Source organism: Drosophila teissieri, chromosome 2L (assembly GCF_016746235.2).
Source record: "Drosophila teissieri strain GT53w chromosome 2L, Prin_Dtei_1.1, whole genome shotgun sequence".
NCBI classification, from domain to species: domain Eukaryota; kingdom Metazoa; phylum Arthropoda; class Insecta; order Diptera; family Drosophilidae; genus Drosophila; species Drosophila teissieri.
The window spans coordinates 26,205,506-26,225,824 of NC_053029.1; the positions used below are offsets into that span (position 1 = coordinate 26,205,506).

The 20,319-nt window shown below is 38.5% G+C and overlaps 1 protein-coding gene and 1 long non-coding RNA gene across 5 annotated transcripts in view; one reads left to right on the plus strand and one right to left on the minus strand.

Annotated features, from left to right (window-relative positions):
* The window catches only part of LOC122611783 (uncharacterized protein YJR142W), a 45,327-nt gene extending 29,363 nt beyond the window's left edge, over positions 1–15,964 (minus strand). Inside the window, exon 1 of one of the 2 annotated variants that reach the window (XM_043785094.1) lies at positions 15,600–15,951. In XM_043785094.1, the coding sequence (XP_043641029.1) occupies positions 15,600–15,672 (73 nt within the window). In that variant the 5' untranslated portion in view covers positions 15,673–15,951. Of the gene's footprint in view, positions 1–15,599 lie in introns of both variants that reach the window. The other variant, XM_043785095.1, reaches the window with a different exon arrangement.
* A 618-nt stretch (positions 15,965–16,582) lies between these two features.
* On the plus strand, positions 16,583–19,967 carry LOC122611784. 3 transcript variants are annotated; one of them, XR_006325556.1, is made up of 5 exons: positions 16,583–16,672; positions 17,249–17,594; positions 17,652–18,104; positions 18,176–18,836; positions 18,884–19,967. It is a non-coding gene; the product is annotated as an uncharacterized LOC122611784 (long non-coding RNA). The 3 variants fall into 3 exon arrangements; XR_006325557.1 differs by lacking the exon at positions 16,583–16,672 and having other exon boundaries at positions 17,018–17,594; positions 18,894–19,967; XR_006325555.1 differs by lacking the exon at positions 16,583–16,672 and having other exon boundaries at positions 17,020–17,594.
* Positions 19,968–20,319: the final 352 nt, after the last annotated feature.

Here is a 20,319-nt window from a genome sequence, read left to right on the forward strand (position 1 = left end):
CGTACTTAAGATCGAGCCCAGTGTGCGGATCCGCACACCTGTCCGGGCATTGAGCGACACAGTAGTGTCCAAGTTCCAGGACATCATGCTAGCTGATGACCAGTTCTATCGGCCTACTACCGTCTCCATGGTCCTGGGAGCAGACGTTTATCAAAAGGTCATCCAATCCGGATTCCTGACCTTCGACGAGGGAATGCCGGTCGTCCCAAAAAACAGTTTTTGGGTGGATCGTGTCCGGTGCCTGCAGCCTGCCGTAGGATGGCTATGTTGCAACCCCAGTAATTGCAAGGGGGGCGGAATGTCCAAGTTACGGGGTTTGGACTGTCACCCGCTCTCCGCTCCCTCTCACGCTCTCTCGCTCTTCACCACAGAGTCTCCAAGGAGTCTCCGCTGCGCTTGGGAGAGCCTAGCTAATTAAAATAAGCTTCAGTGTAAAAACTATTTTCGCCGAATAAACCTCGCCGGTCGCGCCCGCGCAATTAAGAGAAGTCTAGTGTTCGTTTTTCTTTCGAGTGTTCATATTTCAGCCGATTTGAAAAATTCCAGGACAGCAACCCCCATCACACCCAACACTTATTTTGTAAATAACATTTTTAAACATGTTTTATTTTTATATTATATGTATTTTTATTTTTCGAGAAATGAAATAATAATAGGTATTTGTATATTCAATATTTTATAAATCGATTAAAATATATGAATAATGTATATAAAAATGTACAAGTATATACAACGTATATAAGAGGTGATTTTTTAGTTATTATCTATTATTATTATTATCTGACAATAATGGTTTTAACAGCTCACGCACGTATCGTGTTTTGTTTTCACTGTCAAATAATTTCAGTTTGGTCTATAATTTAACCATGAATCGTTTAACAAACGGAAATGAACATAGTCATACACATTAAAGCGGCTATTCGGGCTATTGTTACTAAATTTCGCAACAAATTTACATTGTTGGACATTTAACCACTAACACGCTTAACAATATTCGACATTTTTTTTAGTTATTTTTTTTAATTGCATATTATGATAGTATAGTAACTTAAGAATGTTGTCTGTATATAGGAAGTCAATCGGAGCAAAACTCACAAAGATATAGCTTTGGAAGTAGGCGGGTCTCGAACGACTACCTGAGCTGTAACCGCTCAGAGGGAAGACAGCAACAAAAACTTTAAAAGCGTTTTTCTCAAATCGATGTTTTTTGAGTCGCTGCACTCTGTATCTCGAAATTTATTCAACCGATCGTTCTCAAATTTTTTACAGTATTTCCTTACATAATTTATGAAATAACCCTGTCCAGATTTTTTGTTTTTAATTTTAATTTTTTTATTATTAACAACAATAGTCATGAATTTTGCCAAAAATCGGGAAAAAAATGGGAAAACTCGAGGTATGTAACTGAGGTATGTACGTGAGGCGCATGCGAAGAATTGCTGCCATTCGGTCAATTTTCAATATTTTACAGAATATAGTTCAATTACTACTCTTTAATGTACAATAATCAGAAATAAATGTACTTTCACCGTACGCCCAAAAAAATCTGTAAAAACCTGTTTTTTTCTGCTTTCAAGACCCTACCCCCCTTAAAAAATATAGATTTCAGGCATTTAAAAAAAACGCACATTATTATCATGTAAAAACCATATTGTTGTGTATTTGAAATTCAAATAAAAGGTAGTTGAATGATTTTTTGCTATTCAACTATTTTTAAAAAGCGCACAAACTATTTCGAAAATGTACAAGTGTACTGGCTTCCCCGTGATTTATTTTGGATCTCGATTATGCACAGGATACTTACATTATATTTTATGTTATAATAACCGGAAGAAAATTCGATCGGAAATAGTGTTAAATAAGAAGGAGCTGATTAGTTGAGTTATTGATTTTTTATATAGGCCAAATAAAGGGCGATCAAAAATAATAACTTTATATAAAACAAGAGAGAACGCTAAAGTCGAGTTCCCCGACTATCTGATACCCGTTACTCAGCTAGTGGAAGTGCGAAGGAGAGTCTTCAGCACTGCCAGTTTTTGGCGGTTTGTGGGCGTTAGAGTGGGCGTGGCAAAAAGTTTTTTAGCAAATCGATAGAAATTTAGAAGACTAATACAAAAATGAAAAAATATCAAAACATTTTTTAAAAGTGTGGGCGTGGCAGTTTTGGGCGGTTTGTGGGCGTTAGAGTGGGCGTGGCAACATGAATCGACAAACTTGCGCTGCGCCTATGTCTCTGGAGTCTGTATGCTTAGTCTCAACTTTCTACCTTTTGTAGTTCCTGAGATCTCGACGTTCATACGGACGGACAGACAGACGGACATGGCCAGATCGACTCGGCTATTGATCCTGATCAGGAATATATATACTTTATATGGTCGGAAACGCTTCCTTCTGCCTGTTACATACTTTTCAACGAATCTAGAGTATCGTGTTAAAGTTTTAAAAGCAAATTCTCGAAATTGTGGAAGAGATGCCTTTCGGAATTTACTGGCGTTGAGCCATGGCCGCAAACTTTAAACGTAATTTTCCCTAAACTATGTTTTTCACCTTAGTGTAAGTGATAACAAATAAACTACGGAACCGATTTTCATTACATCCAATATCTTAATCTTAATATATATAAATCTCGTGTCACAATGTTTGTCCTCAATGGACTCCTAAACCACTCAACCGATTACAATAAAATTCGCACACCATGTGCAGTTTGATCCAACTTGAGAGATAGGATAGTTTAAATTCTGGAAAAAGTCAAAAGAAAAGCGGGAAAACCGTTTTTTACATGCAGCGCCATTTCTAAAACATAGGATGTCATTCTTCTCTGCTCATTTTGTTTTATTTAATTCATGAGACAAACTTTATTTGGTTCATAAATAAATTGTAACAGCAGGCATTTGTTTTTGAGGTGGTAAGTTGAACTGTGTTAATTATGTGTATCGTGCATTTGAGGTTAAACTCACCACTTCCACCTTCTTCGACTTCCTCATCCTCCTTCTTCATCATCAAGCCGAACGCAATAAAGCAAGAACACTAAAGCATCAACAATCACGCAGGTTTTCAGAAGAAGGGGGAGGAAGAAGACGAAGAAGGGAGAAGAAAGAGGAAGAAGAAGGAGGAGGAGGATTAAGAAGATGGAGGAGGAAGAAGGAGAAGGATTAAGAAGATGGAGGAGGAAGAAGGAGGATGAAGAAGAAGAAGGAATAAGGAGCATGAAGAAGTCAGAAGAAGAAGGAGGAGGAAGAAGAAGAAGAATGACCCATAAAAATCTCTGGAAGCATTAAACAGAATAATGCAAGATCTACGTCGCAATCAACAAATTTTGGGTGGTGCAATAATATTTTTGTCAGGAGATTTCCGACAAACACTGCCAGTCATTCCACGTGCAACGTTAGCGGATCAGGTCAATGCTTGCTTGAAGTATTATTTCCTGTGGCGATATGTCCAAAAATTGACATTGAAAATAAACATGCGTGTTCAATAGCACTATGATCAATCTGCAGAACGGTTTTCGAAGCAATTATTAGAAATCGGAAGTGGCAAAGTTCCAAATACAAATGGCTTGATCACTTTGCCAAACAATTTTTGTACAATTCTACAATCTAAAGGGGAATTAATAGAAAGCGTTTTTCCAAATATAATTCAAAATCACAGAAATCACGATTGGTTGACAGAACGAGCAATATTGTCACCAAAAAATGTACATGTCAATGAAATCAATTTTCACATTCAAGAAAAATTGCCAGGCGCACTGATATCATATAAATCTTTTGATAGCGCAATGAAAGAAGATGATGCAGTGAATTATCCAGTTGAATTTTTAAATTCCCTAGAACCGCCTGGTATGCCACCGCATTTTTTGAACTTAAAAATCGGCTCATCAAATATTTTACTACGGAATTTAAATGCACCAAAATTGTGCAATGGCACAAGACTGGTTGTAAAAAAATTGATGCCGAATTTAATTGAAGCCACGATATTGACTGGAAAAGCGAAAGGAGAAATGGTGCTCATACCGCGTATTCCGTTGATACCGACAGACATGCCGTTTGAATTTAAGCGACTGCAATTCCCAGTGCGTCTATCATTTGTCATGTCCATCAATAAGGCACAAGGACAAACGCTTCAAGTATGCGGGTTGAATTTGGAAGAGCCGTGTTTTTCTCATGGGCAGCTATACGTAGCCTGTTCAAGAGTTGGCATTCCAAACTCTTTATTTGTATTCGCTCCTAATGGACAAACGAAAAATATAGTTTATCCAAATGTTTTGGATTGAAAATAACAATTTTCAAATAAAATAAATGACTTTCATAAAACAAATTCTAGGAATTTTTCACTGAATTTTAAGACTGCATGCGGCGAAGCGCACAGGGCCAACTAGTTGTTCTATATAGACTAAAGATTTTAAAAACAAACAATTTTAAGACATTTTTTGACAGCAATTACAACGAATCACGAATTTTGATTTTTGAAGCCTGTTTGAAAGTGTTAATTTTCGAATTTCGAAAAGATTTTAGTTCGACGACCCTCTCGGGTAAGAGAATGTTGTAGTTTGTTGATTTAAGACTAAAATTGTGGCCAACATTACTTACAAAAATAATGATGTCAGCGGCGATATGACTTACAAGATTCTTGTAAAACTTCGTTGAAATACAATTTTCATTTTTGAAATTTTTTTTTTTATTTACCTCAGGCAGCACTCTAAATAAATATTATATGGATATAAAAATAATTATCTTCAAATCCCTACAAAGCGACTGCAAAAACAATATTTTGTCGGCCCTTGAGGTAGTTCCCCCTCTAAGAGAATTACATTACATTAAGAGGGTTACAAAGATCACGACTGTTAGATAACTGTAAAAGTTTCTGTCGAACGTAGTCTGGCCGCGGTTGGGAGCGAGAGAGAGATAGATATATTGCCGTTAAGAATGGGACTAACCAGGAATTGGGAAAAATGACATTATGTGTGTTGGTATTGATGTGTGTGGAGTAAAATAAGTCAAGGTATGGAGTTGGTATTGCGGGTAGACTTAGGTTCTACGCATTATTGCAACTCCGGTACTGGTCACTGAGTTTTTGATCGCAAAGGAAGATTGACATGCCTCGCTCCCGTGCCAGAAAACGTTGCGCCGACTCGGTAATACGTCGTTACCATGTCGTCGTGACTATAATGCTGATCCGATTCCGACATCAGAAGTGGGATCGCCTACTCTTACTTTCAATAATGAAAATAATTTGCTGACAATTTTGGAGTCGCCAATTTTCTGAACTGCTAAATCAAAGAGATCCAAGAAACTCAAAATGCTGTCGTATTGCCAAAGTTTAATCCTGAACGCACAGGTTCAGACGCTCAATCCTGGTGCTCTACGGTGGACTACATATTGTCCGAAAACCAACTGGGATGATGACCCTCAGCAAGTCGCTGGAAGGGAGCGCGTCTCATTGGCTGTCTCAGACGTGCTTTCCTGGCATAACATGGACTCAGTTCCGAGAATTGTTTCTGCAACATTTTGCGGGAACAGAGACATTAACTGCAGCAGTTATGAATCTGCTAAATAGATGCCCTGCAGAAGGAGAGTGCTTGTCATTATATGGAAGCCGAATGGTTACTTCGCTTATGGCCAGGTGGAAGTCCGTTGCGCTGGCACATGCAGCTGGAATTTGCAGGCGTTTGAGGCGTTTTGTTTTTACCACAAACATCAACACTCGGAACGAGTTGCACCAAGAACTAAAAGCTTATTCGTTTGACGCTAGACCGAGCCAGCATCCCAACGACAATACATCAGCGACGCCAGGAAAACGAGTTAAGGTCTATTCTCATATCAAGTGTCATAATTGCGGAAAAACTGGCCTCAAAAAGGCGGAATGTCACTCAAAAACAGTGACAGCTCATACCCAGCAACCCGGCAAACAACACTCTGGTTACATGGGAGGAAAAGACCGGTCTACTGTGATCTGCGGAAAAGATGGACACGTTTCTACAGTGTGTCCTGATCGTCAGGAGCGTTCGTAATTTAACAAAACCAACATTGTAAAAGAAGTCAATGTCAGACGGTACATAGTCCTTGAGATCCTTCCTTCGATTCCGGAGCTGAATGCTCACTCATCAAGGAAGCCGCCTCGCAGAGACTATCTGGAACTAGGATAAGCAGCGTAGTCATTTTAAAGGGTATCGGTAGTAATACTGTTTGTAGCACATTACAGATATTGACAGATGTTGTGATTTGTGAACGTTCATTTGAAATATTGTTTCATGTAGTGTTAGAAGAATACATCAGGTATGACGCTCTGATTGATAGAGATATTTTGAGCCAGGGAATCGGCGTGACAATTACATCAAAGGCTCTTACTATGTTTAACGAAAAATCTATATTACCTATTGAAGTTTCTGAATGCAATCCTGATCTTGCTAATGTTGACACCGACGTGCATGGATCAGATAGATAACAATTGTTATCAATATTGCAAGAGTATGCGAGTTCATTTATTAGTGGCATACCACAAAGCCGTGTGACTACAGGACAGCTAGAAATTCGCTTGATCGACCAAAATAAGGCGGTTCAAAGGCGCCCGTATAGGTTGAGTGTAGAGGAAAAAGAAAAAGTTCAACATCTAATTCAACAGCTGTTAGAATAAAACATTATAAGACCTAGTTACTCCCCCTTTGCTAGCCCTATGTTGCTTGTTCGAAAAAAAAATGGAACAGACCGCCTCTGTGTGGATTATAGGGAGCTTAATGCAAATACAGGCTCTGAGAAATATCCATTATGCCGCTTATTTCAGATCAGATTGCTAGGCTGAGTGGTGCCAGGTTTTTAGTTGTATAGACATGGCAAGCGGGTTTCACCAGATCCTAATTCACCCGAATTCAATTGAGCGCACGGCGTTTGTTACCCCAGAAGGCCAATTTGAATATTTGACTATGCCATTCGGACTTAAAAATGCCCCTGCTGTGTTCCAAAGAGCCATTAATCGTGCCTTGGGTGATCTTACCCATTCATACGCCATTGTCTACATGGACGACGTAATGATAGTCGCACATACAAAGGAAGAGGCTCTTGACAGGATACGAGTAGTATTGTCAAGAGCCTCTTCCTTTGTATGTGCGACTACCCAAGCAGGATTTTCTTTTAATGTTGCAAAATGCTCATTTCTCAAGTCTTGTGTAGAGCATTTGGGTTTTGAAGTTAGAGAAGGTGAGATTCGACCAAACCCTAGAAAAATTCAAGCCCTTGTTAATTTGCCACTCCCGCGGTCTGTCACTGAATTGAGACAATTTATTGGACTTCGTATTTTCGACAATTTGTACCAAAGTTTTCACAACTGCCGAAACCTCTTTACACCCTAACTTCAAAAAGCAAATCATTTTTTTGGTAATTGGAGCATGAGCAAATACGGCAACAAGTAATATCGATTTTGACTAATGAACCTGTTCTCACTATATTCGACCCACAATTTGCTATCGAGCTTCACACTGATGCTAGTGCCGATGGCTATGGCGCTATTTTGTTGCACCGAATTGAAAAGAAGCCCCGAGTTATCGAATATTTTAGCAAGACGACATCATCAGCAGAATCGCGTTACCATTCATACGAACTGGAGACTCATGCCGTATACAACTCCATAAAACACTTCCGTCATTACATGCATGGCCGTCATTTCGTTGTGTTCACCGACTGCAATTCGCTTAAAGCCTCACGTACAAAAATAGAGTTAACTCCCAGGGTCCATAGGTGGTGGTCGTACATGCAAAGTGTCGATTATGATATTGAGTATAGACCTGGCGAGCGTATGGCACATGCTGACTTTCTGTCTCGGAATCCAATTCCAGAAAGTGTTAGGAATTCTGCAGGTATAGTTGAAAAGCATATCAATCTGACAGAAATATCTGATGGCTGGTTGTTGGGTGAACAGCAAAGAGACGAAGAAACTGCTTCTATTGTTTCTAAATTGCGTAATGACGAATTGTCTCTAGATTTGGCTAAAAGCTACGAACTACGGTCTGGGACTCTGTATAGGAAAATCCAAAGAAACGGAAAGTCTCGTTGTCTGCCTATAATCCCAAAGCCATTTAGGTGGTCCGCTATCAACAATGTCCACGAGTCAATCATGCACCTTGGATGGGAGAAAACTCTTGAGAAGATGTACGAGTTTTATTGGTTCGATAAAATGTCCAAATATGTTCGCAAATTTGTGGACAATTGCATTACTTGCAGGTTGTCAAAGCCTCCGTCTGGCAAAATACAAGCCGAGCTGCATCCCATTCCTAAGATTGACATCCCGTGGCATACAGTTCATGCTTAGCGGCAAGAATGATCAGAAGCAATATATAATTGTGCTAATAGACGCTTTTACCAAATTTGTCTATTTATCCCATACTGTAAAGCTAGACACTATAAATTGCATTAAGGCAGTAAGGTCTTTAATATCTTTATTTGATGTTCCTTCTCGATTGATCGCTGATCAAGGTCGTAGTTTTGCTAGTACAGCGTTTCGTGATTTCTGCTCCGCACAGAAAATAGAGTTGCATTTAATCGCCACAGGCGAAAAGTTAGGGAAATAGCTAAATGCAACATGTAAAACAAGAAAGAACGCTATAGTCGAGTTCCCGACTATCTGATACCCGTTACTCAGCTACTAAAAGTGCGAAAGAGTCTTCAGCACTGACAGTTTTTGGCGGTTTATGGGCGCTAGAGTGGGCGTGGCAAAAAAGTTTTTAGGCAAATCGATAGAAATTTACAAGACTAATACAAAAATGAAAAAATATCAAAACATTTTTCAAAAGTGTGGGCGTGGCAGTTTTGGGCGGTTTGTGGGTTAGAGTGGGCGTGGCAACATGAATCGACAAACTTGCGCTGCGTCTATGTCCCTGGAGTCTGTATGCCTTATCTCAATTTTCTAGCTTTTGTAGTTCCTGAGATCTCGACGTTCATACGGACAGACAGACGGACGGACAGACGGACATGGCCAGATCGACTCGGCTATTGATCCTGATCAAGAATATATATACTTTATATGGTCGGAAGTGCTTCCTTCTGCCTGTTACATACTTTTCAACGAATCTAGTATACCCTTTTACTCTACGAGTAACGGGTATAAAAATGCCAAAATTGATAAAGAAAAATTCGACAAGAATAAAGCTACTGTTGTGAGACACAAGGTTGGTGACCATGTTCTACTTAAAAATGAAGAGCGGCACCAGACCAAACTAGATCCCAAGTTTAAAGGTCCATTTTTGGTGGCCGAAGTACTACCAGGAGATAGATATAAGCTCAAAGCATTGAACAATAATCAAATTAATAAATATTGTCATGAATTTTTGCGACATGATTTTTCTCATGATTTTTGGTTGCAGATTAGTTCAAATTCCGGATACGATTGCTGGTGATGGTTAGTTGGCCGGCTTATAGATTGCGTCAACTGTGTGCCATGTATGTTGGCCGGTTTGTCGTATTGTAAGCTGTGTGCTAGGCTAATAAGAATATGGACTGGCCGGTTTGATAAACTGAGCGCTAGTGGAAGAAATGAATGTATTGGATTAAGGATGTAAACACTTTCAGAAAAAGCAATATGATTATGGTATGTCTTGAATAAACTTGGTGGATTACGGATCTCATGGCTTAAAATTCAATGATAAACTATGAAACGAAACTTGAAAATGATCAATTTGCTTTTATAAGGAATAGATAAAATAATACTAATAAAAATGTTAATGAATTAAGGAAAGAAAACGTGTTATGAATTGTAAACACACGAGGACGTGCGCAAGGTCAGGAAGGCCGTGTCGCAGATTTATTTTTAATTTCAAATATAACGACATTTTCTGTTACTTTGTACTTGCTTATTTCGTGTTGCATATTCTTTGAATACGCATTCTCTACTTCTTGGAACCGTGGCAGATAACTGTAAAAGTTTCTGTCGAACGTAGTCTGGCCGCGGTTGGGAGCGAGAGAGAGATAGATATATTGCCGTTAAGAATGGGACTAACCAGGAATTGGGAAAAATGACATTATGTGTGTTGGTATTGATGTGTGTGGAGTAAAATAAGTCAAGGTATGGAGTTGGTATTGCGGGTAGACTTAGGTTCTACGCATTATTGCAACTCCGGTACTGGTCACTGAGTTTTTGATCGCAAAGGAAGATTGACATGCCTCGCTCCCGTGCCAGAAAACGTTGCGCCGACTCGGTAATACGTCGTTACCATGTCGTCGTGACTATAATGCTGATCCGATTCCGACATCAGAAGTGGGATCGCCTACTCTTACTTTCAATAATGAAAATAATTTGCTGACAATTTTGGAGTCGCCAATTTTCTGAACTGCTAAATCAAAGAGATCCAAGAAACTCAAAATGCTGTCGTATTGCCAAAGTTTAATCCTGAACGCACAGGTTCAGACGCTCAATCCTGGTGCTCTACGGTGGACTACATATTGTCCGAAAACCAACTGGATGATGACCCTCAGCAAGTCGCTGGAAGGGAGCGCGTCTCATTGGCTGTCTCAGACGTGCTTTTCTGGCATAACATGGACTCAGTTCCGAGAATTGTTTCTGCAACATTTTGCGGGAACAGAGACATTAACTGCAGCAGTTATGAATCTGCTAAATGGATGCCCTGCAGAAGGAGAGTGCTTGTCATTATATGGAAGCCGAATGGTTACTTCGCTTATGGCCAGGTGGAAGTCCGTTGCGCTGGCACATGCAGCTGGAATTTGCAGGCGTTTTGTTTTTACCACAAACATCAACACTCGGAACGAGTTGCACCAAGAACTAAAAGCTTATTCGTTTGACGCTAGACCGAGCCAGCATCCCAACGACAATACATCAGCGCCGCCAGGAAAACGAGATAAGGTCTATTCTCATATCAAGTGTCATAATTGCGGAAAAACTGGCCACAAAAAGGCGGAATGTCACTCAAAAACAGTGACAGCTCATACCCAGCAACCCGGCAAACAACACTCTGGTTACATGGGAGGAAAAGACCGGTCTACTGTGACCTGCGGAAAAGATGGACACGTTTCTACCAAAGATATTAGAATAACAAAATGCGTAACGCCATACGATTTTTTTGCACACGATTTTTTCGTCGTGGCTTTTCAAGTGACTCCAGGCTCTCTCGAAATTTTATTCAAAAGCCAGAGAGCGGAGAGCTCTAGAGCCACCAGCTCTCTTGTACGCATACAGCGACAGCTGACCACTGTATTGGTGCACACGTATGCACATGCATTGTAAAAATGACAAAATATGCCCTTCATCTTAGAAGTTCTTAGACTTTAAATCTATATTATTTTTTATAAATTGACACCACTTAAAAACTCTAGTCTTGCATTGCCTTAACATAACAATTATTCAAATTTAACACAGAAATAATAATAGCACAATCTATGTACAAAAAAATGCATAATAATTTTAAAAGATGACTTTATATTAGAAGAATTGTCATTAGAGTATTCAGCGTGCGACGTGTGAAAAATATAAGAAGACAATGATTCTTCGGTGCTTATGTCCGCACTTCGTGCTTCAAGAAATCAATTTTGCAATAAACAGATTCCATATTTTATTATAAATATTAATTTTTTAATATGAATTATTTGTATGAAATATTTACTTTTGAAATGTAATTTCTTTTTTTGGAAATTCTTTGTTTTAAGTTACAGTAGTAATAATAATTTACTTTGTATACGTTTTAATTATTTACTGTAGTTATTTAGTCAAATTACTAGTATGAAAATTATCCATTTTCAGTATTTAAAATGCAACTAAGATTCATTTAAATTATTTTCTTATATTTCATTTTGTTGTTTTTAAAACAGCGCGCAATTATGGGTAGGCAGAAAAGCGCGCCAATTTTTGTTTTTTCTTTTAATACGTTTTTTTTTCTCTTAAAACGTTTGCTTAAAGCTGACTATACGTATAGCTCCTCGATTTTTTTAAATTTCGCTTTATAATTGTATTTATAATCAATTAAAGTCGTTTTGTTGCATTGGTAAAGTACGGAAATATATTACATATATTACATATTAATAATTATCAATATAAATATATATATGTAACCGGTAGCTAATTCGAGCGGGGATTTTATCAAACGAATATTAAAAAAACTTCTTTTAAACCATAATAGTTTTGAATCGAAATTGACCAAAACATTAATCAAATTCGTTTCTTAGATCAAAATTGATTTCGGCCCGAAAATCGTCTTCTAGCAGAAGCACGCACACATACACACTATCTCCTTTAATGTTTTAACTCACACAAGTAAGACAATTCTATTTTTAGATTTTTACGCTCTCAATTTTAGGCGAGCGAAAAGAGAGCAATTTTGGTCGTCACCAAAAAAGTGGCTGCATAGTGCAAATCTAATGTATGCCCGTTACGCATCTTGTTATTATAATGTCTTTGTTTCTACAGTGTGTCCTGATCGTCAGGAGCGTTCGTCATTTAACAAAACCAACATTGTAAAAGAAGTCAATGTCAGACGGTACATAGTCCTTGAGATCCTTCCTTCGATTCCGGAGCTGAATGCTCACTCATCAAGGAAGCCGCCTCGCAGAGACTATCTGGAACTAGGATAAGCAGCGTAGTCATTTTAAAGGGTATCGGTAGTAATACTGTTTGTAGCACATTACAGATATTGACAGATGTTGTGATTTGTGAACGTTCATTTGAAATATTGTTTCATGTAGTGTTAGAAGAATACATCAGGTATGACGCTCTGATTGATAGAGATATTTTGAGCCAGGGAATCGGCGTGACAATTACATCAAAGGCTCTTACTATGTTTAACGAAAAATCTATATTACCTATTGAAGTTTCTGAATGCAATCCTGATCTTGCTAATGTTGACACCGACGTGCATGGATCAGATAGATAACAATTGTTATCAATATTGCAAGAGTATGCGAGTTCATTTATTAGTGGCATACCACAAAGCCGTGTGACTACAGGACAGCTAGAAATTCGCTTGATCGACCAAAATAAGGCGGTTCAAAGGCGCCCGTATAGGTTGAGTGTAGAGGAAAAAGAAAAAGTTCAACATCTAATTCAACAGCTGTTAGAATAAAACATTATAAGACCTAGTTACTCCCCCTTTGCTAGCCCTATGTTGCTTGTTCGAAAAAAAAATTGAACAGACCGCCTCTGTGTGGATTATAGGGAGCTTAATGCAAATACCGGCTCTGAGAAATATCCATTATGCCGCTTATTTCAGATCAGATTGCTAGGCTGAGTGTTGCCAGGTTTTTCAGTTGTATAGACATGGCAAGCGGGTTTCACCAGATCCCAATTCACTCGAATTCAATTGAGCGCACGGCGTTTGTTACCCCAGAAGTCCAATTTGAATATTTGACTATGCCATTCGGACTTAAAAATGCCCCTGCTGTGTTCCAAAGAGCCATTAATCGTGCCTTGGGTGATCTTACCCATTCATACGCCATTGTCTACATGGACGACGTAATGCTATTCGCACATACAAAGGAAGAGGCTCTTGACAGGCTACGAGTAGTATTGCAAACACTTACCCAAGCAGGATTTTCTTTTAATGTTGCAAAATGCTCATTTCTCAAGTCAAGTAGAGCATTTGGGTTTTGAAGTTAGAGAAGTTGAGATTCGACCAAACCCTAGAAAAATTCAAGCCCTTGTTAATTTGCCACTCCCGTGACGTAGACCATAATGCTGATCCGATTCCGACACATATATGTAGTATCGGAAACAGCTTCCTACTACCTGTTATATACTTCTCAACGAATCTACTATACCCTTTTACTCAAGAGGTTACATCATCTGGCCTGAAGAGAACATTTGCAGCAATTCAAGTTAATGCCTATAATAAGCACGCCAAAGCACGCAAGCTTGTTTAATTAGATTGCCAGATTTATTTTACTTTTTGATCAAAATTGGATGACGAAATAAATAAATACCAGGAACATCGAAAAATAAATTGAAAATATTAAAAAAGAAATCATAATTTTGTTTTTTTTATCATAGATTTCCCTTATTCGGTATTTGCTTAATAATATTTTTATACCCGTTACTCGTTGAGTAAAAGGGTATACTAGATTCGTTGCAAAGTATGTAACAGGCAGAAGGAAGCGTTTCCGGCCATATAAAGTATATATATTCTTGATCAGGAACAATAGCCGAGACGATCTGGCCATGTCCGTCTGTCCGTCCGTATGAACGTCGAGATTTCAGGAACTACAAAAGCTAGAATGTTGAGATTCATAGATTAATATTAATATTAAATTGCAATAACCAAACCATTCATATTTAAAATGTAGTGCTCAAACAAGAAGTTCTTGTTTTAAGAAGGAAATATAAAACAAAGTAAAAAGCTGGAACAAATTAGAATAACTAATTAATAAAAATAACAAAAATTAATTTGCTATGTTTTATATATTTCTACCAAAGTAGACAAAACAAGAGAAAATGCTATAGTCGAGTTTCACGTGAAACTCTAAGGAAAGTGCGAAGGAGAAAGTTAAACACTGACAGTTTTTGGCGGTTTGTGCGTGTTTTTCTTCTAAACGATAGAAATTTACAAGACTAATAAAAAAAATGAAAAAATATCCAAACATTTGGGCGTGGTAGCTTTGAGCGGTTTGTGTGCCTGGCATCATGGCTCAACAAACTAGCGCTGCGTCTTTGTCTCTGGAAACTGTATGCTTAATCTCAGCTCTCTAGCTGATCTCAGCGTTCATACAGACAGAGAGACGGAGGGACATGGCCAAATAGACTTCTCTATTGATTCTGATCAAGAATATATGTATATGAGCAATTCTCCAAAAAGTATAACCGCTGCCAAAAAATTTAAAGTCTATAAAAGTGGGGTTTTTCACGTATATGTATAAAAAATAAAGTAAATTTAAGTAATATATGCATTTTTGACATTTAATCGTAACACATTTTGAAATATTTCGATGGAAAGCCGAAGAAGTGCAGATGTTCTGTTTGATTCTTTTTCTTTTGAAAATATTGTTGATATTTTTTCACATTTTTGTTAGTCTTGTAAATTTTTATCGATTTGCCAAAAATTTTTTTGCCACGCCTACTCTAACGCCCACAAACCGCCAAAAACTGTCAGTGTGGAAATTTCTCCTTTCCACTTCCACCAGCTGAGTAACGGGTATCAGATAGTCGGGGAACTCGACCATAGTGTTCTCTCTTGTTTTATATATAGTGGTATGTATTTACTCGAATATAAAATATATATTTTCGTCTCAATAGTTAATAATAAAACTTTCGTATGTTAAATAATCATTATTTGCAATAATCATTTTATATAAAAAGGCTTTATACATATGATTTGTATATATGTATGTACTGAGGTAACATTGTGTGTACAAATTTTTAAAAATGATCTTGCTCAGAATCCTTCACCTAGTTATTTGAGAATACTTATGGTACAGCCATATCAACTGGAACAGTCAAAGAGAATCATTTTATAGATACGCATATGTAAGTACATGTAACACATTGAAATATTTCAAGCTATTTCATACTTAAGAACATATATATATATGAAAAAAAATAATCGATAAGCCCCATTAACTTTGGTTAATGCTGAAAATCATAACATGAATTTAGGTTATTGCATTGGCTTGCTTTCTTACCTGAAAGGTAAAAGTTGTTAAACTTTTGGGCTAAGATCAGCAGCCGCGATAGCTTTACTTCGGTTGAAGACATTTAAACTATGTACGTTTTGATCGTATGTAGAGAAAATAGCTGTTCCAATGCCGGGTTATTTTTTTACCGCTTTATCAAGGAAAAAATATGTTTGCTTTTTAATTATAGCCCAAAGCACAATCTTCAACAACCACTGTCAACGAAATTGCATAAAAATGTACTATTTTAACCAATTGGCAATTCTTTATTGGACAAACCAAGTCCAGAAAAGAATGATAACACAGACTGAATTAAGAAAGGTGAGTAATGTAGAGCATCACTCAATGGTCGTAAGCGTTTTCCAGCACTTATTGAGGAAAACAGATTACGTATAGAGATGCTCTGTTTGCACTAAATATTTATCAGTGACCGTAAACATAAAGTCAATAACTCTGAAATTTAAAAATTGTCTTGCGTGAAAAGTATTAGGGCACTAGATACTAAAGAAGGACAGAGATGAATAACAATACAGATTTAGGTTTTATATCTGCTTGTATATACAACAGCTACAGAATAAAACTTTACCGAGAAATAATAGCTTATACACACTTTAAGCAAACAAAATTACATAAATGAAATCTTACGACAACAACAATGTACATGTGCTCGCATAAATAAATATTTGTACATATACTATTAAAATATAGAAATTAATATTTAGAAGTACTAAATACTCGTTTCACACTATTCATATTCTTAAAGAATGATGCATGGAATAGAGTGAGATAGTGCAGTTGGGGATTAATGAAGTTAAGCCAATATTAGCCGAGTGCTTTTAAATGAAACCGTAATAACTTTCTACAGACAATACACATATATTATCAAAAATAAAAAAAAAAGTACATAAATTAAAAAGAAATTATGTTTAATTTCTTCTTCCTTCTCTTAGACAATTCACCAGCATTCGGATTTTTGCCATTAATGAAGTTAGCTTAGAACAATTTTAAAAACTTTAAAACTCATCCCACCATTGCTTTGGGCAAGTGCAGCAGAGTATCTTGAATTTTAGAATGTATGCGAGGTTTGTTCAAAAAGTAACGCAATTTTTTAATTTTCGTGGGTTACGTATAAACGAATTTAAATTTTTTTGTGGCGTTATGTTGGTATTTTCAAAATGATTTTGCTTATAATTCAATAAAGGCGACATAACCTTTTTTATTTTTAAAACAACGCTTCTTACTTTTAATTGCTCTTTCTTTGTAAACTAAAATCAGCTGACGAAATTCAATTGCACTGAAAACGCTTAGTCAGTTTTTATAGAGATATCGATAGAGAACTAATGCTTGTATGTTGTACCCGTTACTTACTCGTATTTGGGGCTGTGCCGCTAGCTCAGTTAGGGAGCTAAGCTAGGGAGTTTTCCCCTTGCCAAACAACTCGCGACATAGATATCGATAACTATCGACGTCTCACAACTCACAACAACACAACTACGATCTGTAATACGCAAACAAACAGAAAAAGCTAAACAAATGCATTAATTTTAAATAAACGACGAAAACTTTAAGTTCTGGTGGCCGCGGATGTAGTGACCATGCGCACCCACCCACCCACTAATTCTAACCTCATTCATATTTTCTTGTCAATCCGTCATCAGGCAGCAATCACCCTAGATCGTCGTATGCTTTTGGAACGGTCAAAGCGACAAGTCTAGGGAGCCTTCGAGATATACAAAACACCGCGGAAACTTGCTCCGCAATTGGCGGTGATTTTGAAAACGGAACTACAACGCACGTATTTACAAGGGTCATCAAAGGAAGTTGCCCCGAGAGACTACGAATCCAATGAACGTGGTTCTCCCTGCGCTCAGTTATGCTCCTATGCTTAGGACGGACTCAACGGCGGTATCGGTATAGCTTCGAGGAGGATGGTGGATCGATATTCTGACTCCGGAATGCCTGGTGGACGGGTTAGTTCCCCCAATACGGCTCAATTCCTAAGCGGTGAGATTAGGGCGGTCTTGCTCCAAAAAATATATTTTTTGCCTATTTTCAATGTAGATTTTCCCGGGGAACCTTTATGTTGGAGCCCCGGTTATTCTAGGCATAAATGCAGAAATAAATAACTTTACACGACACTAATTTAAGTTGCCCAGCTGCAACTGGATAGCTCGTCGGAATTGCTTGCATTTTATCATGCTCCCCGCCATGTTCTTTGGGTCATTGGACATAATCCAGGCCGAAGCGAACCGACCGGAGCGAACCGGGATTATTCAAACGGCCAGATCGCCCAACAGGATTTCCAAAGGGGAAACCATCGCCCTATCGGGATACTTATTGATAAGGCCGTATTATCATCGACTCCAACTGCAACACCAACCAAAAATTTCGAGAAGCGCTACACAGAGTTTTAGCAGAACGATTAAATAATTGGTAGCTTGGAGGGCGGTAGGACTCATCGCGGTACTGATGTAGTCAAGCAGTTCAAACCGCGCCTTACGCGGGGCCCACGCTGTACGTGAAGTATATTTCTACGAATCCTTGACATTGAATACTTAGTTTTTTCGTTACCTGAAATCACTCAGCACGAACTTCCTCCGGAAGACTTCCTGACCTGGCTTGGCATACAGTAGCGCTGACGACTCATCTCATAGGCGCCTTCGTGGTGTTTCTGGACTTGGGAGTGAATGATCCGAAGTTTATCCTTCGCCTGCATCCCTGCCTTTTTATGTCAGCTGTCTGGCTAGCTTGTAAATGGCTCCATTCAAAAACATATGATGGCCGAATACAGTGAAGAACGGAGCATCTCCTGCGGAGTGGACAGTATTCCGTATGGCCACCTCGATCTCCGGCAGATGCGCATTACACTCTCTGTGATCCAAGAAGCTCCGGATTGCCGACTTACCTTCTCCGCCGCGTTGTTTTGGGGTGAGTATATCGGCGTCTTGATGTGTTGTATTCCGAACCTATCGACCATCTCTTCAAACATCGTCGCTTTGGTCTCCTTGCACATCTCACATCCTCAAACGAACTCCCTCACCTGGATGGTCATCCCTGGCCAAGTGGCATCGCGGGATCTCCAGACTCTTTGCCATTCCACCATGTGGTCTAAGTGAGAACGTTCTACCAAGCTGTGGGTGAAGTTTTGCGGAATCCACAGTTTCCATTCCGCTTCTTCCAGCTCATCACTCAGGTTTGGATTTCCGCTGCGCTTGAATATTAGCCCGTTGTCGACTTTGAGGTCCGGTAAGTTCCTTCCATTCTTCTCCGCTTTTCAAACTAATTCCTGATAGTCTTCGGCAGCAAATTCGGTCGTTTCGAATTCCAATAACTTTGTTGGATCTGTCAGGACTTGTTCGCCGCATCGTATCAGGGTATCGGCGACTCGCTCTCGCTTCCCTTGCGATGTTTGCTGCTAAAATAGTACCCTTGTAGCTGAAGCGACCATCTGGCGAGTCATCCCGGCAGACCATTCATTGTCATCAGCCACTTCAGGTTAGCGTGATCGGTGATGCACGTGAACGGCATCCCACGTACGGCCGAAGCTTCCCAAAGGCTAGAATGGCTGCCAGGCACTCTTTCTCCGTAAAATTGTAGTTGACTTGGTGTTTATTCATCATGGCCGAGAAAAACGCGATCGGCTGCTTCTCGCCGTCATGGTTCCGCTGAAACAATTCCGACGTGAGATGCGTCACGCTGGATGACTAAATGCTTCTTGAAATCCGCATGAACCAGAACCGGTGCGCTCGTCAGGGCCAACTTCAGATCGTCTACTCGTGCTGCGCTGGAACTCTAGGCAAAAATTTGTGATTTTGCTATTCTTCAAAGCCGTCTGCTGTCTGTTGTTTAGTCATTTAGTCACTTTTATTTGATTCGATGAACAAATATGTTTTCAGAGGTTTTTAATTTACTTGGTTGCTGAAAAAGTATGAAGTTTTAGGATTATCAAACTTTACAAGTTCGGAAGTCGATTTGTCTTTTGAAACAGATGCGTAAAATTTACAATCTTGATTGCGGCTTAAAGTTTAAGAAGCTAAGCAGCTGTCATTTCTTAGTTTTCGTACAATTCCCAAATCACATAAACTCACGAAGCCATCAGGTTCTTTTTAAATTGGTATGGAATAGATGTGGAATACCAAAGAATACAAAATATTGGACACCCCTAAACTTAAGCTCCTAATTCATAATGTGGAGTCGCAGAGTAGTTTATAGGGAACATGGGACGGCAGAGCACCAGAAGAAAAATTTGCCGACCTGCGACAAAGACCAACTTCATTAAATTTATTTTGACTATACATTTTTCATTAATAGAAACTTGCTTTTAAAAAAGGTCTAAAATTTTTTCTTTTTGTTTTATATTTTCGTATATCTTTTTGTTACCCGTTACTCGTAGAGTAAGAGAATACTAAATGAAGTGTGTATAAAAGTAAAAGTATGTGTATTTGTATTTGTTTATTATTCTGGTAAATTTCTTTATTACATTAAAAATAGAGTCAGAATTAGACAAAAAAACATTATGAAAGTTGCGTTAATTTACCTTTTGTATTAGCCTTGGGGAGCCTAATAATATTCACGCAGTCTTTTGGAATTTAAGAAATGTTAAAATTACGCGTAATCCAGCTTTATCTATTTCTCTCCCTCTTATGTTATTCTCTTGCCTTCTTGGGTCAAGCAATAGGCCCCTGTTAAATCAGATGTGGTAGATGCATTTTGCAATATCTAAAATTGT